The sequence below is a fragment of the Vigna unguiculata genome, chromosome 1, assembly GCF_004118075.2.
Source record: "Vigna unguiculata cultivar IT97K-499-35 chromosome 1, ASM411807v1, whole genome shotgun sequence".
NCBI classification, from domain to species: domain Eukaryota; kingdom Viridiplantae; phylum Streptophyta; class Magnoliopsida; order Fabales; family Fabaceae; genus Vigna; species Vigna unguiculata.
Genome location: NC_040279.1, coordinates 26710706 through 26735799, shown reverse-complemented (window position 1 = coordinate 26735799; position 25094 = coordinate 26710706). Strand labels below are relative to the sequence as shown.

General features: G+C 29.2%; 1 protein-coding gene across 1 annotated transcript; it reads left to right on the top strand.

The window, feature by feature from the left end:
- The first annotated feature begins 19704 nt into the window (after positions 1 to 19704).
- Positions 19705 to 24205, top strand: LOC114182574 (histone-lysine N-methyltransferase, H3 lysine-9 specific SUVH1-like). The gene is made up of 3 exons (XM_028069467.1): positions 19705 to 19972; positions 20296 to 22662; positions 23802 to 24205. The coding sequence occupies exon 2, from the start codon at positions 20476 to 20478 to the stop codon at positions 22597 to 22599; it is 2124 nt and encodes a 707-aa protein (XP_027925268.1). The 5' UTR covers positions 19705 to 19972; positions 20296 to 20475; the 3' UTR covers positions 22600 to 22662; positions 23802 to 24205.
- Positions 24206 to 25094: the final 889 nt, after the last annotated feature.

Below are 25094 nucleotides of genomic sequence, written 5' to 3'. Positions count from 1 at the left end.
ATCGTTTGTTCTCATTTATGTGTAATTTCAATTGGATCCGCTAACAGACCTCCCGTTAATCTCTATATGTCAATATATTTTCTTATATTTCTTCTTTTCTTTTAAGTTATTGATATTTGCATGTATTTATATTTATAAATTATAACATCATGTTATTATTATTTTGTACAGGATAATATTTCATAATATATCTATTTTTTACTTTGATTCTGTACATGCATTTTACTATTTGTATGGGTCATATTTCATTTACCTGCATGATTATTATTTTTTATTTTTTATTTGTTGTTTGATCTTATTTTTATGTGCAAACATTATGAGGGAAACATATTATTATTATTGTTATTTTTATTTATATTATTATTATTACTATTATCAGTAGTATTTTAGTATAATTTATTAGTATTATTATTATTATCTTAAAAAAACTAATATTAAAATAATATTATTTATTTTAATTAATTTACTTATAAAAAAATATTCAGTTATTTAATTTTTTTATATTATCAAATTTTTTATTTAAATATTTTTATTTTAATTATATATAATTATAAAATTTAATTATAATTATTGAAATAAATTATTCATTCAAAAATAATAATAATTATATTAATTTTCTTAAAACTAATATAAAAAATAAACAAACGGGAGCACTGGTCTCAACGAGTTTAGAAAGAGAACACAGATTAGCACCATAATATCTTGAACGTGTGTACACTTCATTTAATTCGTCAGTGGACATAGATTTCACTACAAATTAAAGGTCTAAATATTTATTCTTCTCGAAATGATTATTATTTAGGAAAACGGGATCGTAACAATGAGATTCGTTATCTGTAACCATTCTTTTGTATTAGTGGTGAAAGTTAGAACTTGAGTTCCTTTAATAAGAGGAGATTCCATAGCTTGTTCTCATCTATGTGTAATTTTTTCAAAAAAATTGTTTTGTTTCATTGTTTTTTTATTCTTACTTCTCTTCTTTTACGATATTTTTGTATTTTAATTTTAATATTGCTGTATTATTACCGTGTCACATTCATCGTGAGATGTTTTTTAATATTTTATACTTACACTATTTTATTAATTTGATAGTGCTTACCTTTTCCCATTCAATTAATGATGTCAAATTTTAAACTTTCGGTTATATAAAATATGTTTAATTAAAAAATAAAGTTCAAACAAATTTTAATAGAATGTACGGTGTAAATCATGTGATAATATATTTGTTTGCCATTTCAAAAAAATATATATAAATAAATAACTTATACAGCGAATATTAATGTTATTTTATACTCTAATAAGTACACTCATGTATTCTAAAGATCTAAATAAAGTATATCGGAAAGATTATGATAATATTAGACACTCTAATATTATGTACTCTAATAAATATACTCATATACCAATTTGACACCTTGAACCAAATTAGATATTTTACGAGTAATTAAACCTAATATATTTTAATAATATAAAACTTTTCAATTGTATATATATATATGATACAAAATAAGAAAGTATAAACATATGTATATTAAGTATGTATTACAATTTGTATTTTGGAAGAAAGGGACCAAAATAAAAATAAATAAATAAAGAGGAAAGTTTGAAGATAAAAAAAAAAAAACAAACTAAAGATATTGAAAGGAAAGACAAGGAGAATTAGAATAAAAAATTTAAAAAAAAAAATCAAACCTAGATATCTTACACATAAATAATTCAATTAATTTTAATATTACAGTGAGCATAACTAAGTTGAGTTCTATTAGATAAGATTTTATATTTGAGATGGAGAAGAAAGTCTATGTTCAATTTTCAGATATCAATAACTGATAAACAGAAAAAAAATTATAATATATATATATATATATATATATAATTAAAAACTTATTTATTATTGTTATACTGTTCTCTCCTTAAGCTTCATATCTTTTATTCAACTTAATTTATGATTATCTAATGAAATAAACTCATGTTTCATTATAATAAATATATATATATATATATATATATATATATATATATATTTTATATGAAGATGTATTTAATGTTTCATTAAATGCTACTTAATATAATAAATTTCATTTAGTTTAAACATTTGATACACCATAAACATTGAATATACTTTCATGTAACCTTAACATATTATTTGTGAGTGGACTTTTACCACAATTATTTTAAAAGTCGTATCCATTAATATTTATCAATGATATAAATTTATTTACATTAAATAATTTATTTTTATATATCTACTTTTTAAATATATATATTCAAAAATATAAATATTGGTATTCTCAACTTTTTTTAAAAGAAAAACATTTCTCTCCAAAAGAAATTTGATGGTTCACTCTTCAAAACCAATTGGTAGAATGTCTCAACTTTATGAGAAAAGTTCTAAATACCTTTTCAATTTAATCTCTTATAACTTTATTTGTTAGTAAACAACTATGAGATATAATTAACATAATGCAAAGTAGAGATTTTATGGAAAAAGATCTATAGTTAGGGAAATAAAATATGTAGAATTCTCTTATAACTTAATATTTTTTACGTATACATCATATGACAGTAACAATAGTATACATTTAGTATCATAATATATAATATTAAAGTAATACATAATTGATTCAATTACTTTCAATACGAATAAAAACCTACAAATTGATTATTAGTTAGGTTAAATATAAAATTGAATTTTTCTAGTTTTGATATAATATGTAAATTTGTTTATAACTATATATTAGTATTACTTTCTTGAAACCAGGGAAATCAAATTCTTGACAGTTTAAAATTTAGAAAAGAAAAAGAAAATAATCTCTTAATATCAAAATTTGAACTTAAAGAGGTGAGAAGATCAACAATAATATCAAGTACTTAACTTATATTTAATGTCAAGTATTTTACATTTCTGCTTAAATAATTTACTGATTTTTCTTCATCTTGCGCGTTTTTTTTATCTTGTAAACTTGTTTTTATTAATCTTTGAAGGTGTTTAAAAACCATGGTACTTCAGCCGGTGCATCAATGAGTCATTCTCACAGTCAGATGATAGCCCTGTCTATTGTTTTAAATAGAATTGTATTCTTCCCATGACTATTTTTAATTAACATATTTAAGGATGGAAAATGATATGTTAACAATAGTTTTTTAATTACTTATCTCATTATCTGACATGGCAGTGATTTTTTATTTTTGAGATTTTTTGTTCATATTTCCACATTGGATACTTGAGTGAGAGAGAGAAAGAGAAAGGGAGGTTGCTAGAGTTTCAGAGGTGAGAGAAGCAAGGAGAGAGAGGAGTGGAAGTGGTGAGAGAAATGGAGAGCAGTTTGTGGTTTCTCCATCCCTAGGTTTGGTTTTTCTCCTTTCCCCCAAGTTTTTTCTTCCTCCATTTCCACAGTATATTGCTCGTCATGCTTGTAATTTTCTTCTTCCTCCATGGTCGTAGTCTTCTTCTTCCTTCATTCTGCAAGCTTTTTGTTCGTTCGTTTTGGAAGATACTTTTGGACTGGGTTCATCATTTCCCTTTTGGTGAAGCAGAACAAGTTTTGGTTTACCCACTGCAATAATTTTTTTGTATTCGTTGATGTTTGTGGAAATGAGACATTTTTATTTCTATTTTTGGTTAATATCTGATAAAATCTGGATTTTTTTTAAAATAGTGTTGTTCAAGATTGGATTGGTGGAGCAGGATTGGTGTTTTTCGTTCTACTGTGGTCTACATTGGTGAAGAGGCACGAATCAAACATATTAAATTCTCAAAATTTAAGTGTTACTACCTTTATATGGGTGAGGGAAAACAATGTAATTCAGAAAAGTATAGTTTCGCACTTACAATAACACAATTTTGTCCTTAAACTGCAAGTTTTTCATATTCAATAAATTATAAACAATTTCCAGAATTTATAAACATTATTGTCACAAAACAAGATACTTATCATCTGGATTATTTAAGATCATAAAAGAGCTTAAGCAAATCCTATATTAAAATAATGATTATATAAATAAATAAATATATATATATATATATATAATATATATATATATATATATAATATATATATATATATATAAAGGAAATTTTTCTTTTTCTTAATATATTAATTTTTATATTTTTATTATATAATTGTTTTTTAAATTAAAATAATTATCTATGTAAAATTATAAAAATTATTTATATTTATTATAATTATAATAATAATGTTATTATTTTTTGTTATTATGAAAAGAAGCGAACACATATAATACAACACAAAATAATATATTTTTTAATCATCAAAGTTGTTTAAAAGTTTTTATTTTAATTAAATAAAATATTTAATTTTCAATTTGTAATATGATTAGAAATAATTATTACATGTCTTTCAATTTTTCATTTCCAAATAATCTTTAATAACTTTTTTATTCAATTTTTCCATTTAACTATTTAAATAACTTTTAGCACATGATAAAAAAAAAGATATAGTTTAAGAAAATATGTTATAAGAATTCACATAAGAAAGAACTAACGCTACGGATAATGTTTTAAACTGTTAAACTGTAACCACTGATTCCACTAATAGCAATTAAATGAGTTAAATATCCCTATTTTTTCATTTTGATTTTGTAAATAGGATTGTTACAGACAGAGCAAAGCGGGATTGGAGAGTGTTGAACCCAATGCATAATACTAGATTCCTTGACTGTGACCAGTTCGAACTCTGAGTTCCTAAAAGAAAGGAGATTCGATTGTCATGTTTTAGAATGTTTGTCATAAATGAATGTTTTACTTAAATGAATCTCATCTTTGCTCCTTTGATTTTTTTTTCCCATTTTCTTTTTTTCATTTACTTCTCTTTTTGTACTGTTGAACTTCATCTAAATTTTTTATTAATTAATATTTTTTTTACTTTATTGTTAATATATTTACTAACTTGATGTTGCTTGCTGCTTCTCACTTAATTAATGATGTACAATTTTGAACATTCAGTTAAATAAAAAAGTTCTAACAAATTCTAATCTCCTGTACAAGAAATCATGTGACAATATATACATGTTTTCCTTAACATGGTGCAATATTTTTTAATAATGAGTTTTATTTTAATTATCTTAAAGAACTTATATAAAAGATATTCTCTTTTAACATATTAATATTAATACATTAGCTATTTAAAAAATATTATTTATTATTAATTTAGTAAAAGAATAATTAAATATATGAAATAATTTTTAGAATAATTGACTGGCTGGTTACAAAACTTATAGTTACAAAATCATACATGTGGTCTTTTTACAGGTCTTGTGATCTGTGTTCAATCTTTCATTACCATTATACCTTTTTGTTTTGTCACAAATATTATACTATGCTTAGTTAAAATCTTATTTATTTCATGGAACTTCTCTATTGTGACGTAATTAGTGTAATATAGTTTAGAGAGACTAGACTTGCAATTTTATAGAAAAGTATCAATATACAACAATTTAATGTCCTTTTACACCTTGAGCACACTCATGCACACATTTCTTTATTTTTTGATGTGACATCCTATTTAGTAGATAAACTCTAATAAATGAAATATCAATCATAATATAAAATAGAGCATATGACATATAGTATATGAAAATTAACCTTTTATAGTTATCCAAAATATACTGAATTCAAAAGTATTATGGACACAAAATGCAAAAATCACAAACTTAAACGTAAAACAGTTTGACAAAAGATTGTTCACAAAGCAAGGAATTACAATTAAAAAGTTCTTCAAAAGAGGCTCAACAATGAGCAAGATCCAACACAGCTAAATTACATCGCAACATCTCCATCATCATGATGGTGATTACTAGGGTTTCCCACATCTACTCACACCAACAATGGTGATCATTACAAAACGAAAAACCAAATAAGAAACAAACACAGAGAGAAATGGTAAACTAAAGAAAAATATTTTTTGATAATTAAGCAAGCACATTGTAAACAGGTATATCAATAAGCACACAAAGCATGTGATAACAAAGAATAAAATACCCTCTAACTCAATTATCCAGATACATATAATTTGATCGGATTCATTGTTGCTTGCACTCGTGGTGGCCTCTACTGCTCTATAGAGCCATTGCTAATGAGTTTCCCCTACCACACACAATGTTAATCCATGATCATCTAAGGCCATTATCCTACCAGAGACTAGGACCTCTTGCTACTCTCACCACATAAATTAGTCTACTCTATGTGAGTCTGACCGATTCATTAAAGTGTCAAGATGCAGCCTTACTTGAATCCTTATTTCATTACATACACTACAATAACACCACCATAAAGTCTCTCCAAGAGACTCATGAAATTACATTAAACACATATCATATACATACTCTCACACACCCATTCTCATTTAATACCAAGCACAACAATTTCAGGTTTCGTTATAACACATAAAACATACATGACATAATTCTTTGTACTATAAAAAGTAAATAAATCATTTATGGAACAATTCAGCAATCACAATTTTACCTACACAAGTCTCGCTCAAGCTAAAAGTCCTCACTCAGGTGAAAGAAGTTCTTTCACTCAAGCGAGCCCTTCTCGCTTGGACGAGGGTTCAAACAATGAACACTAAAGTTTTGCAAGTTCTCACTTAAGCAAGACCTTCTTGCCTGAGCGAGATTACCCTTCGCTCAAAATTGAAGCTCGTCGCTTGAGCAACCACTCGAGCAGAAACCTGGATGAGTTTTCTGCTATTCTAGCTTAAGCAAGGGTTACTCTCGATTGGGCAGCGAAAATAACAGATTTCACCCCTGCTCGTGCATGCAAACCAAAAATTTCAGTTCAACCACCATACAATCAATTTCATTCCTTGCAATCATCAATACAGTACATTTCAACATCCAATCTCAAAAAAAAAAAAAACTTTTTAAACGCTTGAGTTCTAGCTTCCCTTACCTTGACAGAAAGCTAAACTTGATAGGAAAAAGTCCTTAGCAGAGGGAACACTAAGGTTTGGAACAACTTAAAGAGCTAAAAACAACCACCCCAGTACACAAAATGAGACCCTAAGGAAAACCCTAAGACAGTCTCACCACCATATAACTCTGGAAAAAGAGAAAACCAGAAGTTGGGGTTCGACTTACTTGGAGGAAAGTACGTTCCGCTAGTTCGCAGGAAGACTTAGCTTAAACCCTAGCTCAGATTCTATTCAAGGAGAGCGAAAGTGAGTAAACTGTTTTGAAAAGAAAGAGAAGAGGTGGGGTGGAAAGAAACTGAGGAGTTCTTTTTCTAAAAAGAAATATGTGGACTCACTTAGGTCTTTTAATCAATTGGACCCAAAATTTAAAACAGAAATGAGCTTCACACTTTAAGTCAATTATATTTATTTTTTCAGATGTCTTATGTTTGAATTTTTTTTTTCAAAAGCAAACAATTTGTTATAATGATTTTAATAAACTATATTTAAAATATTATGATAATATTATTTATTATTTTCAAAAATAAATAATCTATTTTAATAATACAAAACTGTTAAAGTTTAATATCTATATATATATGATTTATCATGTAATTATATATATATATATATATATATATATAATACAAAAATAACATAGCATAATATGCACAATGTGTATTAAAAATTGTATTCTTGGAAGAAATGAAGACCATAAAAAGAATAAGAGAAAAGTTTGGAGAAAAAAATATATTGAAAAGAAAAGACAAGAAAAATTGTAAAAAATAATTGAACCAAGATCTACACATGAATAATTAAATTATTTTAAAATTTAGAGTGAGTATAATTTGGTGGAAGTATTTTAGATAACATTTTATATTTGAGATAAAGATTTTGAAAATATATATATATATATATATATATATATATATATATATATATATATATATAAAATTTGTGGATGTAAATAACTATTAAATATGATAAATAATACGGGTGGCAATTAGGGTCTGGCCTGTTGGGCCGGCCCGCAGGCTCGCAGAAAAAACATGGGGCGAGCTAGGGTAGTGAGCCTACAGGCCCGCATAGGCCCAGCCTGCGGCCCACGCGGCCAAGCCCGCAAGTTCGCATAAAATTAAAAAAAAAAAACTTGCACTTGTGTATATTAATTACTTCTTTTATGAACTCCTGCATTAACATTTCAAATTCTTGTATACCTGCAAAAGACAAGTATTATGTAATTTTTAATGTGCTAAAATTTAAAGAATACATTGTGTATGTCATAGTATGAATATGATGAAAATGTTGAATTATCAATTTATCATCTTATTCCCCAAAGTCTTGACTTAATTTTGTGAACTTCTTAAAGTTTCTCAATTTTTAAACATTGAAAGTTTTATCATAAAAATAAAAAAAAAAAGTGGGTCGTCTCGCGGCCCCGCGGGCCAAGGAGTATGCGGGACAGACCAGTATTTTCAGCCTGCATAAAGTGTGCGGGACGGGACAGGCTAGCCCGCGTTGTGCGGGCCTTATGCGGACCGGGCCTAAATGGGCCGGGCTGGGCCGTATTGTCACCCCTAATAAATAATTTATGCCTATAATATAATTAAGAACTTATTTATTATCAGTATACTTTTCACATGAAGTAATATTTATTCAACTTAATTTATGATTCTATAATGAATTAAATTCATGTCTTATATTATAATAAAAAATATATTTTATGAAGATATATTTAATATTTGGTTAAAATATCTTTTTAGTCCCAATTTTCGTTAAGTTTTTTCAAATAAGTCCTAATTTTGGTTTTATGTATAAATACGTCCAAATTTTTGTCAATTTTGTTCAATTGGGTCCTTTTTTGCTAATATTGTTTAATCATTAACGGCCATGAACAATGACTATCACGTGTCATTTTGTGGTTTTTTAATTTTAATTTTAATTTTAATTTATTTTTAATTTTTTTAAATGTACACGTGTCAAACCAGTAGTGTGTCACGTGTCACTTCATGGTTTTTTGAATTTTTTGTAATTTCTTTTGAATTTTTTTAAATGTCCACGTGTCAACTCAGTAGTGTGTCACGTGTCAAAGTCAATGTTCTATATTCAATTTGGTCCCTATATTTGTTATTTTTTTTCAATTTAGTCTGAATTTTTGTTAACATTAACCAATTTGGTCCCTCTCCAAATTGAAACCAAATTTAATTTTTATATTAAAATTCACATTTTTTATTAAATATCTTTATATAATATATTAAAATTCACATTATTATAACTTTGATATAAAAATTAAATTTGATCACTGATAACAAACTTTAAACATTTAATACACTTCTATGTAGCTATAATATATTAGGTGGTAAGAAGTTGACTTTTACTACAATTATTTTAAAATTCATATCCATTATGATTTATTCATATTTTAAATTTATTCACATTAAAAATACATATTTTTATTTTTCTACCTTTTAAATATATAATCTAAAATGTAAATATTAGTATTTTCATTTCCTTCCGTCTTCTCTTAGAAGAAAAAGTAAAATTCAAAAGATGTTTTTTTATGATTCAATGTACAAAAGAAATTGGTAGGTAGATGTTCTAATACTCTATAAGAAAAAATTTAAGTATTTTTTAATTAATTTTTTTAATTGTATTTGTTAGTTATGAAATATAATTAAAACAATTAGGTTTTCTTCCTCGTCCTCTTTTATTTCTTTTTTTTATTCATCCTCCTCTCCTCATTATCCTCATCACCCTTCATTATAGTCGTCACAACCATGTACATCTACACCACCTTTGTCACCTCTTCCTCTTTCTCATCGTTCCTTCTCTATTCTTTTTCCTCCTTCTCCTTCTCTTCCAACTTTGATTGTCATTGTTGTCGTGGCCTCCAATGTTACTTCGTCATTGCATTGTTGTTGTGTTGCTACGCTGCCAGTGCCATCGGCTCTGGCTTTTCCTCCTTTTCTTTTTTTCTTCTTTTCATCCTTTTCTACTTAATTTGTAAAAAAATCTCATTAAATTTGACAGAAAATGTGTCGCTCATTTTACCAATGAAAAAATTTCTCGATAATTAGAATTATGTTGGGAATCCAAGTGTGAGTCTAAGTTCCACATGGAGTAAAAATGAGAAATTTGAACACTATATAAGGATAAAGACCCATAAACCCATCATCTTAAAGTTTTAGGTTAAGAGTGGTGTCAATCCCTTATGTGTGGGTTGGGGTGTTGTATCTTCCTAGTGATCTTCTCTCAAAAGACCCAACAGTGGTATTAGAGCTGAAGGTTTGTGGGTCAGGTAAGGGAACTCACACTTGAGGGGATATTGTTGGAAATCCAAGTGAGTCTAAGTTCCACATTAAGTAAAAATGTACAATCATGCATATATTTTAAGTCATTTTCATTTTCATTTGGTTTCACATTAAGTAAAAATGTAAAATCATGCATATATTTTAAGTCATTTTCATTTGGTTTCTTATTATTGTTACGTATAAACATGTATTTTTTCTCTTCAAAAACAAACTATTTGTACTAACGATTTTAATAAACAATATTGGAAACATTATGATAATATTAGTTAGTAATATAAAATTACTCAAGTTATATATATATATATATATATATATATATATATATATATATATATATGTGTGTGTGTGTGTGAGAGAGAGAGAGATACAAAATAGGATAGCATAAACATATGTACATTAAGTCTGTATCACAAATTATTGTGCTTTGGAAGAAATGTGGCTAAAGTAAAAATAAATAAAATAAGAGGAAAGTTTGGAGAGGAAAAGAAAAAGCTAAAGATATTGAAAAGGGAAGGCAATGATAAATAGAATAAAAAGAAAACAAATGTACATATCTTACACTTAAATAATTCAATTAATTTTAGCATTGTATTGAGTATAACTAAATTGAGTTCTATTAGATAAGATTTTATATTTGAGAGGGAGAAGAGAGCTATGTTCAATTTTCATATATCAAAACTCTTACATAGAAAAAAAAAATTCATATCAATATATAAGTAAAACAGGGATTTTTCATACCATAAATCTATTGAATTACCATAAATTTATATTGTAACTGTTCTATCTTATATATGAATGATATGTATAAATAAAGTTATTTCTAAAATGATTTGTCATAGTATAGTGTATATATATTTGAATATGAAAAAAAGAAGAAGAAATCTTTAATGAAAAATCTAAATAGTGAGATACATTTTGTATAGTAATATGTTTGGGTCATTCTTTTCGCTCTTCCATTTATTACAAATTCTTCATTATTAGCTTTCTATAAATTCCTTGAAAAAAAATTACATAAAGTGTTCTTGCAGGAACAATAATAGATTGTTATGGGACTCGACTTTATCTTACCACAAACCTTGAGCTTCTCAGATGGATATTCTATGTCCTATTGATTATGCTTCGCCACTTGATATTGAATGAGACACTTGATGGTTACCTACTAAAAGGACTCCAATGATAAAGTTAGTCCAAGCTCTTCTAGTCAAATCTCATATTATGCACTAATGAAATACACACCTTTAATTGCTGGGATTCACTCTTATTTATAGAAGATTAATCCTTTCTTGCTTGGTTTAGGTTGTGGGATGGGCCTTGATTATTTCTTTAATGGTTTAGTCCTTTATTGGGCCCATATCGGCTCAATTAGGCTCAGGCTACAGATTCAACACTATGCCCTAATGTTTTAACTATTTTCTCAAGTTAGGTTGGGTGGCGTTACTGGCTACGAGAAGGTCGTGTAGTTAGCGAACATGACTGTTGCATAGACGTTGTTTCATCATGTAGTATTCTTTCAAGTTTGATGAGTATTTAGTAGTTTAGCGATCTTTAGGGTTAGAACTTTCCTAAGTTAGTGCTTCAATTTGAATATTGTTAATATAGCGGCCAATCCTTGGTTCATAGCGGCCAATCCGACCACTATGGTACATCAACCCCTCAACCTTTAGTAGGATTTGTCATGCTAAGGGCTTTTTGTAAGCGTTTCAGTTTTTGCAAAGAAAAATCCTCTTCTTTGGTCTACATCCCTATGGTATGGTAGCCCCTCAGCCTCTAGGAGCTGAAGCGACACAAAGGTTATGACGGAGATGGGACAGGGAGGCCAGAGGTCGTGTAAGGAGAGGCTAAAAAGACATCGCATTTAAGATGATGTTTTTTGAATGCATTGCGCATAATGATTATGGCTTTTGGGCAGGAAAGTCTGGAGATGGAATTCAACGCTATAAATAAGATATGAGGGCATATTTGTAGATTCACTTTTCATTTGTACGATTTGATAAAGTTTGTATTATGTCTCCGTCAAGCTTTTTTGCGTCGACATATTACCAATGTCTCGTCATCTTCTTGTTAAGGTATGTCTGATAGCGATTCTATCTTGGGTACGGGTAGTGGGGATAATGATTTGATGAGTGAGTCAAGTGGTTCTGTATCTAATGAGAGAGGGATGTGTATGGATGTTGTCTCGGACGTGAGGGAGGATCCGACTGAAGAGGTGGCTAAGAGTAGTTTATCGACCAAGGTTGGGTATGGTTAGTTGACCTCAGATGTGAGAAACCAGTATTTGTTATTTAGATGGTCCTGGTTATTGAAGTCAAGGTTAAGATGCGTTCGTGTGTTTGAGAGAGATGCATCCCTAAAGATATTGTCTTTAGAGCGAGTTAGTGCTGTTGACTGTGTGTGTCACGAGCAGGAGCAGGCTGGGGAAGGATTCTTCTATATGTACATGTGCCAGTTTTTGCAATTGCATGTTCGACTGCCTTTTGATGACTTTAGTATGAGGGTACTGCGTCTTCTCAACGTTGCGCCAACTCAACTACACCCCAATACTTGGGGGTACCTACAAGCGTTTAGACTCTTATGTCTATCGTTGTATCTTCGTCTATCTCTAAAGTGCTTTCTCTATTTTTATGATACTCGGCCAAAAAATCTGATCACCTGGCTATCTCTAGTTAGTCGATCGGGCATAAGCATTCTGAATGCTTTTTCGTCGTCATTCAAGCATTTTAAGGATGGCTTCTTCAAGATAGTTGTAAAGCAGTCGGGCCGTTCAGTATTTTATAATGAGGATGGGAGTACAAAGTTTCCCTTTAGCTAGACAAATAACCCACGACGTTACAAGGGGATGAGGAAGGAGGAGTTATCGACGAACGATAGGTGGATAGTAAGTTATGGGGAGATTTAGTGATATTACATACTAAGGGTCTAGTTAGGGTTTTTTTATTAGTGCACCCTCTCATTGATCTGGAAGGTATCATGTTTATTTTTTCTTTGTTTTCTTTAGAGTAAGAATGATGACAAATTGTGTGCTTGTGATGTAGGTCACATGGTTCAACTGGGAAAGAAGAATTTAAGTTTATTCAAGAGCTTGAAGAAAGAGCTAGCGGAAAAGTCCAAGAATTTTGGGGATACTGAAGTTCCCAACATGTAGGAGCCTTTGGTAGAGGTTCAAGTACATGGTGGCACCAAGAGGAAAGCGACAATCCCTGTCAGAAAGGGGTTGGGAAGGATATTAAGAGAGTTAGGGTCGAGCTTTTGAGGCTGTGGTCATCTTCTAGGATCAAGAGGCTAGAGCTTGGACTTTCAGAGTTGTCAGAAACCACCGTTCGCTAGGATATTGAGATTAGTTTGGATGAGGTCATGGTATCTTCTTTGGATAACATGGAGCTTAATGCTTTAGTGAGAGCAATGGTGGAATTCAACAATAAGACCTTAATCTTGGGTCGAAGGGTGGGAACCATGTTGCAAAAGGAACTAAAAGAGAGAGGGAAGGCCAAAGTGGAACAGGTTAGGGAGGAGCTGAAGGCGTTGCAGGCTAAGTATGAAGAAGAAAAGACAGCTTGGGACAAGGAGAGGGAGGAGCTGGTTTTCGAGAAGAAACGCCTCGGTTCGTGGAAGGTGAGGTGCATGGATTCGGAGAAGAATATGAAGGAGAAGATAAAAGACCTGGAGGTTGATAATGACAATTTGAAGGAGAAGTATAAGGGAATAGAGGTTGAACTCTAGGACTTGAAGATATACATAGTCCAAAAGCACATAAATGGTTTTAACAAGGGATTGAGGCAAGTGACCTTTTTTTAAAACACTAAAATCCACCTTTAACTATAACTAATTAATTGTTATTGGTGGTAATAGTCAGAACTCGACTTTTCAAAAGAAAAGAAGGAGTTTTGATGTCTATCTTTATAAATATTTGTAATAAATGAATGTTTAGTTAGATTAATCTTTCCGGATTTTTTTGAATTTTTTTTTCTTCCTTCTCTTTTTTTACTATTAAACTTTATTCAAAATTTTAGTAGATTAATATTTTTATTCTATGTTTAATATTGTTGTATCATTACCTGTCACATTTATTTTAAAATGTTTTTAATATTTTTAGACTTACATTATTTTATTAGGCTTAAGTACCGTTTGGTCCTCAATTTCGTAGTGTTTGTTGTGGATGATCCTCATTTTGACAAAATGTTTAAAATGGTCCTCATTTTCGCATTTCGTGTTTTATTTGGTCATTTTCTGTAATGTCGTTTAAATCATTAATGGAACATTGTACACGTGACACGGTTTGTATTAGGGTGTGTTACGTGTACTGTACATATGACTAATTAGATATTAGGGTGTGTTACGTGTTCGTAGATGGATCTCCTGAAGCAGATTGGTATGAAGTCCTCAACATTGACATAGATGAAATTCATTGCTGCAATAACATGACAGCAAGGGATAGCAGTCAGAAGCCATTTCCTACAGCTGCAATGTTGAGCATCCACATTCACTGTATACTTATCTCCAACCATATGTATAATACACGTAACACACCTAATACAAACCGTGTCACTTGTACAATGCTTCGTTAATGATTTAAATGGCGTTACAAGAAAGGACCAAATAAAACACGAATTGCGAAAATGATGATCATTTTAAACATTTCGTAGAAATGATGACCATTTTAAACATTCTGTCAAAATGAAGATCATCCACAACAAACACTACGAAAATGAGGGTAAAAAGGATATTTAAGCCATTTTATTAACTTGATACATCTAGTGTTTACTTTTTCTCATTTAATTAAGGATGTTAAATTTTAAACTTTAAGTTATAGAATATATTTAATTAAAAAATAAAGTTTAAACAAATTTTAATATCATGTACAGTAAATCATGTGACAATATATTTGAGACTTGCCATTTTAAAAAAAATATAAATAAATAACATATACAACTACTATTAATGTTATTCTATGTTTTAATATTACGTTTGGGCAGGTGTTTTCTTTTTTTTTCAATTTGTTCTAACCATTTTAACAAACAATATTGGAAAGATTATGATAATATTAGCTATTATGTCATTTTTATTTAGTTTTTCATTATTGTTATGTTTGGCAGGTATTTCTTCTTTTCAAAGATTTGTTCTAACGATTTTAATAAACAATATCGGAAAGATTATAATAATATTAGTTATTATTTTTAATAATATATAACATATTTTAGTATATACAACTATTACGTGTGTCAGTAGTGACATATTCAACTACCGATTAAATTTCGTAAATATCTTTCTTTTCTGAACATAACTATTACCGAGAAAAATGGGATTGGAACACTCAATGATTCGTTCACCGACATCGTTGTTATTGGCTCTCACGGTCCAAAAGAGTATTGCTAAAAGAAAGAAGGTTCTATTCCCTATATTTTAGAACGTGCGTAATGAATGAGGGTTTTATTGGATAACCTGATCTTCAATAGAATTATCCAAAAGACTTTGTTTTTTTTCTTTTTTTCATTATCTTATCTTTTCTTGTTTATACTTTTTGGTTTATTTTTAATATGTTGAAATTATTACGTGTCACATTTATTATCAAATGCTTTTAATATTTTAGACTTACACTATTTTATTAACTTGATACACCTTCCCATTTTAAACATTCAGCTATGTAAAATATATTCAATTATAAAATAGAGTTTAAACAAATTTTAATATTATTTATAATAAATCATGTGACAATATATTTGAGACTTGCCATTTCATAAAAAATATAAATAAATAATATATACAACTATATTAATGTTATTTTACATTTTAAGTACACTCATGCACACATTTTAAGTCAATTATATTTGTTTTTTCAGTATTGTTATGTTTGGACATGTACTTTTTCTTTTCAAAATCAGACAATTTGTTATGATTTTAATAAACTATATTGGAAAGATTGTGATAATATTAATTATTATTTTTAATAATAAATAATATATTCTAGTCTATTCTAGTAATATAAAACTATTCAAATTATATATATATATATATATATATATATATATATATATATATATATATATATGATACAAAATAAGGTAGCATAAACATATGTATATAAAGTCTGTATTACAAATTGTGTTTTGAAAGAAATGGAACGTTTGGAGAGAAAAAAAAAAACTACACATGAAAAGGACAGGTAAGGAGAAATATAATAAAAGATGAGAAAAAAATTAAAGCAAACCTACATATCTATTAGATAAGATTTTATATTTGAGATGGAAAATAGATTTTATATTTTAAAAGTCGGAACTTGAGTTTTGTTTATAATATTTTAAGTTTAACTTTACTTCTTTTTTCTCATTCTATATGTCAATACATTTTCTCATGTTTTCTTTTAAGTTATTGATATCTACATACATTCATATTTATAAATTATAATATCACTTTCATGTGATTTTTATTTTGTACAGGATAATATTTTATAATATGTTTATTTTTTATTTTAAATTTGTACATAAATCTTACATTTTGTAGTCGTCATATTTCCTTTACTTGCATAATTATTATTTTTTAGTTTTTATTTGTGGTTTGATCTTATTTTTATTTGTACATATCATATATCATGGGAAAACATACTATTATTATTGTTATTTTTATTTATTTATATTATTTATATTATTATTATTTTTGATATTATTATTACTATTATTAGTAGTATTTTTAGTATAATTTATTATTATTATTATCTTAAAAAAAACTAATATTAAAATAACATTATTTATTTTTAATTAATTTACTTATAAAAAATATTCAGTTATTTAATTATTTATATTATCAATTTTTTATTTAAATATTATTATTTTAATTATATATAATTATAAAATTTAAATTTAATTATTTAAATAAATTATTCATTCAAAAATAATAATAATTATATTAATTTTCTTAAAACTAATATAAAAAAAATAAACAAACGTGAGCATGAATCTCAAAGCACTTCACATAGAAAGAAGAGAACAAATATTAGCGCTATAAAAACTATTTTGACATGTATACATTTTGTTTAATTCGGCAGTGGACATAAATATCATTACAAATTAAAGGCCTAAATATATTTTCTTTATTATTATTTAGGAAAATGGAATTGAAAATCGGAACTTGAATTTCCTTGAAAGAAAAGAGATTCGATCACTTGTTCTCATGTCCGTGTAATTTTTCAAAAAATTTGTTTTGTTTTATTGCTTTTTTTCTCTTACTTCTCTTCTTTTACAGTTAAACTTTGTAAAATTTTAGTGGATTAATATTTTTGTATTTTAGTTTTAATATTGTTATATTATTACCGTGTCACATTCATTATCAGAGGCTTTTTAATATTTTAGACTTACACTATTTTATTAATTTGATACATGTAGTTCTTACCTTTTCCCATTCAATTATGATGTCAAATTTTAAACTTTCAGTTATATAATATATATTTAATTAAAAAATAAAGTTTAAACAAATTTTAATATAATGTACCGTGTAAATCATGGGATAATATATTTGATTGCCATTTCACAAAAAAATATAAATAAATAATGTATACAACGACTATTAATGTTATTCACACTCTGATACACATTTTCATTATTGATATGTTTGAGCAAGTATTTTTTATTTTCAAAACACACAATTTGCTCTAACGATTCTAATAAACTATATCGGAAAGATTATGATAATAAAAGTTTTCATTTTAAATACTAAATAATATATTCTAGTAATATAAAACTATTCAAGTTATATATATATATATATGATATAAAATAGCATAAACATATGTACATTAAATCTGTATTACAAATTATATTTTGGAAGAAATGGGGACCAAAATAATAAAAAATGAAGAGAAAAGTTTGAAGATAAATAAAAAACTAAAGATATTGAAAGGAAAGGCAAGGAGAATTAGAATAAAAAATTAGAAAAAAAATTAAATCAAACTGAGTTCTATTCGATAAGATTTTATATTTGAGATGGAGAAGAGAGTCTATGTTCAATTTTCAGATATCAACGATAAACACAAAAAACAATTTATAATATATATATATATATATATATATATATATAATTAAAAACTTATTTATTATTGTTATACTGTTCACTTCTTAAGCTTCATATCTTTTATTCAACTTAATTTATGATTATCTAATGAAATAAACTCATGTTTCATATTATAATAAATGTATATATTTTATATGAAGATGTATTTAATGTTTCATTAAATGCTACTTAATATAATAAATTTCATTTAGTTTAAACATTTAATACACCATAAACATTGAATATACTTTCATGTAACCTTAACATATTATTTGTGAGTGGACTTTTACCACAATTATTTTAAAAGTCGTATCCATTATAATTTATTAATGATATAAATTTATTTACATTAAATAATTTATTTTTATATATCTACTTTTAAAATATATATTAAAAAATATAAATATTGGTATTCTCAACTTTTTTAAAAGAAAAACATTTCTCTCCAAAAGAAATTTGATGGTTCACTCTTCAAAACCAATCGGTAGAATGTCTCAACTTCCTGAGAAAAGTTCTAAATACCTTTTCAATTTAATCTCTTATAACTTTATTTGTTAGTAAACAACTATGAGATATAATTAACATAATGCAAAGTAGAGATTTTATGGAAAGATCTATAGTTAGGGAAATAAAATATGTAAACTTCTCTTATAACTTAATATTTTTTACGTATAGATCATATGACTAACAATAGCATACATATATGTTTTAGTATCATAATATATAATATTAAAGTAATACATAATTGATTCAATTACTTTCAATAGGAATAAAAACCTACAAATTGATTATTCGTTAGGTTAAATATAAAATTGCATTTTTCTAGTTTTGATATAATATGTAAATTTGTTTATAATTATATATTAGTATTACTTTCTTGAAACCAGGGAAATCAAATTCTTGAAAGTTTAAAGTTTAGAAAAGAAAAAGAAAATAATCTCTTAATATCAAGATTTGAACTTAAAGAGGTGAGAAGATCAACAATAATGTCAAGTATTTAACTTATATTTATAGAAGGAAATGTATATTTGAGAGAAACTTTATAGTTACACTTTTAGTATATATTCTTTACTTTTTTTTTTCATCATTTTACTTTCTACATACAATTATTGTTGTAGTTTCACGTAACAGAAATTCATTCTGAAGTATATTTCTTTTCCTCATTAAAATACAAATTTGTTTCATAAAAGATAGTTGGATAGTTTGAATCCAATAGATAAAAGTTCCATAAATAAGAAGTTAAAGGCATGAAGAAAGAATGAGAAATGTTTAATAAAGAAAACCAAAATACCATAATTTGTAGTAATCTCTTATATCATTTTCTCACTTTTCCTTCTCCTAAGAATCCTCCACACCGTTAGCTCATCAGCTGTCTAAATCTGACCCGTTCATTTCTCCACTCTCTCTATTCCTCCTTCTGCTTCAACCAAAAGGTCACCTTGGAAGCTTCATTATGATGATCACGTTTCAAAATTCACTTTCCTCAAATGTGCAACCACATGTCGCCACGTCAGCATGGTGATCTTCGAACAGCACCGCATGGTGTTCTCACCAGCAGCTGATCATTTATGGACCAAATAAAGACAGAAGACAGAAAATTCGCCCTCTCTTTCTCTCTCTAAAACAAAAACTATACCGAAGGAGCTTGGGCTGGGGAAGTTTCATGGACTGACTGCAGCTCAGTTTAATCTGCAAATCCCATTTCAGGTTTGCCTCACTTTTCACCTTTGTGGCTGAAAGATTCAATTTTGTTATCCAGTGTTGGAGTCCTCACCATGGATTTGATTTTTCTACCCATTTTGAAACCCTAGGATCTGATCTGAATTAGGATATAAAGTTTGTATTTTTGTTTCTCTGTAGCCCTTTTTATGTTCTTTTCGTCCGTTCAAGGTGGTCGTTTTGCATGTGTTTTTTGTCGTTAGTTTTGTGCTTTTTTTTTTCAAATCTGAATGATAACTGGTAAAAAGTTTTATGGTTCTATTTTTTTTTTCCTGGTTACTGACTCCAAATTTTATTGCATTTTGTTACAGGAACTGTGTTGTTTTTCCCTGTGTTATCTCCAAGGGTTGCATGGTTGATCTTTTGTACTTATTTTATCTATTCTAGCATTTCGTTGTTTTTTCTGTACACTGAGATTGTTGGGTGCTGAACATATTTGGGAAGGTTGGTTGTAGACGATAGATTGTTTGTACTGCTTTACATTTGTGCCAATGGAACACCATTTTGGTCAAGACGCTGCACCTGCATCTGGGTCCTTTGATAAGACTAGGGTTTTGAACGTGAAGCCATTAAGAACACTTGTTCCTGTGTTCCCTTCACCTAATCCTGCTTCATCTTCAGCTCCACAAGGGGGTGCCCCGTTTGTCTGTGTTTCTCCTACTGGTCCTTTCCCTTCTGGGGTTGCACCCTTCTATCCATTCTTCATCTCCCCGGAGTCCCAGAGGCTCTCAGAGCAGAATGCACAAACCCACACTGGTCAGCGTGTGCCTGCTACTCCTGCTGCTCCGATATCGACGGCAGTTCCGATTAATTCATTCCGGACGCCAAGTGGAGCTACTAATGGTGATGTGGGCTCATCGAGAAGGAGTACCCGAAGTCGGGGGCAGGTCGCACAGGAAGATGGCTACGGTAATGCTGTGGTAGAGGAAGTTGAGGCAGATGCAACAACTGTGACTAAAAGATCAAAGCGCAAGTTGCAGAAGATAAAGGGACCGCAGAGTGTTGGTTCTGGGGATGTTGATCCAGATGCAGTGGCTGCTGATATTCTCAAGTCACTTAACCCATTGGTTTTCGATGTACTAAATCAACCGGAAGGTAGCAGGGAATCAGTTGCATATACACTCATGGTATATGAAGTAATGCGAAGGAAGCTTGGACAAATTGAGGATTCAAATAGGGCTGCCAACGCCGGAGCAAAACGACCTGATTTGAAGGCAGGTGCAATTATGATGAATAAAGGGATTCGGACCAACAGCAAGAAACATATTGGACCTGTGTCTGGTGTTGAGATTGGAGATATTTTCTATTTCAGATTTGAATTATGCTTAGTGGGTCTGCATTCACCTTCTATGGCTGGAATTGATTACATCGGTACCAAAACCAGTCAAGAGGAAGAGCCCTTAGCTGTAAGTATTGTCTCATCTGGAGGGTATGAAGATAATGTGGAGGATGGGGATGTGCTGATTTACAGTGGCCAAGGTGGGGTTAACCGTGACAAGGGAGCAAGTGATCAAAAGCTTGAAAGGGGTAATCTTGCTTTGGATAACAGTGCTCATAGAGGTAACGAAGTGAGGGTAATTAGGGGTTTGAAGGATATGTATCATCCAACGGGGAAGGTATATGTATATGATGGCCTTTACAAGATTCAAGATTCCTGGGTGGACAAAGCAAAATCTGGTTTCAATGTTTTCAAGTATAAATTAGGCAGGTTGCCTGGACAGCCTCCAGCATATATGATTTGGAAATCCATTCAACAATGGACTGAGAAATCTGTTTCAAGAGCTGGGGTTATATTGCCTGATCTTACTTCTGGGGCTGAAAAAGTACCTGTTTGTCTTGTGAATGATGTTGATACCGAGAAGGGCCCTGCATATTTCACTTACCTCCCAAATCTTAAGAATTTGAGGCCAACTGCTCCGCTGGAATCCACTATTGGATGTTCTTGTGTTGGTGGATGTCAACCTAACAATCCTAACTGTCCTTGTGTTCAAAAGAATGGTGGCTATCTACCATATTCTTCAGCTTCATTAATTGCAGACCTAAAATCTGTTATATATGAGTGTGGTCCTTCTTGTCAATGTCCTTCTAATTGCCGAAACCGGGTTTCTCAAGGTGGCTTGAAGTTTCGTTTGGAAGTTTATAAAACCAAGAATAAAGGATGGGCTCTTAGATCATGGGATGCTATTCGAGCAGGATCTTTCATATGTGAGTATGCTGGGGAAGTCATAGACAGTGCCAGAGTGGAGGAGGAGCTTGGTGGTGACAATCTTGATGATTACATTTTTGATTCTACTCGCATTTATCAGCAACTGGAAGTTTTTTCAGGTGACACTGAAGCTCCAAAAATCCCATCTCCCCTATATATATCAGCAATAAATGAAGGGAATGTTGCCCGGTTTATGAATCACAGCTGCTCTCCAAATGTATTATGGCGTCCAGTCATACATGAAAACAAGAATTTCTCAGATCTCCACATTGCTTTCTATGCAATTAGACATATCCCTCCTATGATGGAGTTAACTTATGATTATGGGACTGTTCTTCCTCTCAAAGCAGGTCATAGGAAAAAGAAATGCTTATGTGAATCTGTGAAATGCAGGGGTTACTTTTGTTAATTATTTGTCCGATGAGTTTTGGACGATGAGGGAGGCCTCTGAATGAATGTACTGAAGGATAAGGTTAGTCTACAACTTTTCAAATCACTTTGTTATAAACTAAATAATTTTTCTTCTTACTTTGTCCTTCCCTTTGTCTCTATCTCGCACTTTTGGGGATCAGTGATTAAGCTTTGGTATTGGTGATTTATTAAATTTTGACATCAGGAAGTTTGTGACCTCAACTTTTCTAATTTCTAGCCCCTCTGCATTTCTAATTGTAATATTGAAACAAAAGACTAGGTGTTTAGTAGATTTATAGAATTTTGAGATAAATGCACGGTTATTATTAAAAGGGTTAAATAAGTTTTTGGTACTTACAAAAATGGTCTATATTGAAATTGACACCTCTAATTTTTTTTAGTGTTTTTGATATCCAACATTTCATAAGTATGCAAAGGTCTTAACAGGAATTTTATTACTCTTGAATTAACTGTGTTTACATGCAATCATCTAGTAAGATATTTGAAAGAATGTTGGCCTGTGACGTTAATTTAAAAGTAACAGAATAAATATCAGGACCAAATTCACATATTTATTGAAGAGTATCAAAATCACTGGGTTTTTTGGAGGTACCAAAAGCTTAGTTTACCCATATTTAAAATATTTTGCTGTTGCATGCATGACTATGCTTGTCCAGTTTTTGTTTTTAAACTAATTATATTGTTATTCCTGTGTTTTACTATCATTGAAATATCTTTTCCTTCTTTATTGTGTCATCCCTGAATCCTGATGCCACTTGATTATTTTCAATGAAAGAAAAGGTGTAAATCTTTTCCCTACCAAAACATACAGGGAAATATAGTAAAGGGTCTTGTAAAATGGTTATAATATATTTTCAAAGGATGATTTTCCTGCAAGTTTACTTTGACTTGAATTTGGTAGCAATACAAATCCTTTTTCAATTCCAGATTGCTGAATCCAGGTTTAGAAGCTGTGCTACCATGTTCATGAATTCATTTTTCCTTAAGCAAAAGTTGTTGAAAGATGCATGATTGTTTTTATGACTATCATGTATACTTGAAATCCTATATTTGACCATCCCTTGACAATGATGAATCAATTATTACTTATTGATTAAAGGACTAATCCACAATGCATTTGTTCTCTAAGCTAAAAAGTGTTTCTTACATTCTTAACCAATATTTAACTTGTCCTTTCAGGTGTATAATTTCTGTCATTGTGGCGTAGAAATAGCATAAAGGTAGAACGTGGTTTATGCCATTACTTCTTGTTTCTCAGCTCTAGCTGTAAAACCAGACAGCAGGATGGAACTCCGTAGAAAGATGTTAGCAGACAAACTTTTCTTTTTGGCAAACCTTGTAAATTGGCACTTGAAAGATCAAGTTGTCTATTTACTGATGTGGTAAGTTAAGTTGTAAAAGTCAACTGTAAGACACATTTTGTGTAGATTGTTTCTTTTTTCTGGTGTTAGATACTTTTTTTTTCTCATGGGATGGATTTTGAGTAGGGCTGTTAAGTAGTCCACATATTGAACTAGATCTGTAGAATTGGATATTTAAGTATGTTACCATCATTTCCAAAAAATCATCCTAATTTTCTATTATTTTGCGTTTTTGTTGCCTGTGGATGATCCAATCCTACAAATATTCGTTAGGTTAAACTTGCTACTATAGCTCTTGTTTGATGGTTCTAAAACTTTACTCTTTTTGATGTTGGAAATGAAACTACAGAAAAAGGACATTTGAATGCTTAGTAGAAATCTAAATTTAAAAGGGCATGCATCCCTATAATATAAGGTCTTATTTTGAGATGTTATATTAATTTTTGGTGAGTCTTATCACATATGGTAGAGAATCTCGTTAAATAAAATTTTGTTGTTCTCAATTTAATTTTTATTCGATTTTTGAAGATTTTGTGAAAAGATCCTATAAATCAAGTAATATTATTTGTGGAAAAAATGTTTTCTTATTTGATTTAATTTTAAAAAATATTTCCGAGAAATAATGTTTCTGGGAATGATATTTTGTGCAGTGCATATAATCATTTACACGTATGTAGAGTGAAACTATTCTATTTTTTGTTCAGTTAAAATGAAAATTTTACTTCATAAAACGTATGCTTATTTTCATTAAATTATTTATTATGATTAAGAATGAAAGATTTCAGTAAAGGTTATATATCGCTCTTTAATTTTCAAGAAATAATATACATAGTTTTGGGAATATTTCGTACCACTTGAATGAATTTTTATTATTTTTTAAAATCGTAATTTTCAGGAACGTAGCCAGATCACGATTTTCTTGCATGATTTCTTTTTTCTTGTTATAAGGAGAATGTTCATTAGTATCCTTTCTTCTTCTCTTCAGTAGAACCTATTTTTTTAGAAAGAAAAATGGTCATTTTATTTTATACGAAAAAAGTTGCATGAAATTTCCATTAGTTTTAGAATTCTTTGAATTTGATGTTCTGAAAAGCTATTTTAGGATATGATA

What these genes read in the sequence shown, in the direction of transcription:
- LOC114182574 (XM_028069467.1), top strand. Translation starts at nt 20,476, where the DNA reads ATGGAACACCATTTTGGTCAAGACGCTGCACCTGCATCTGGGTCCTTT.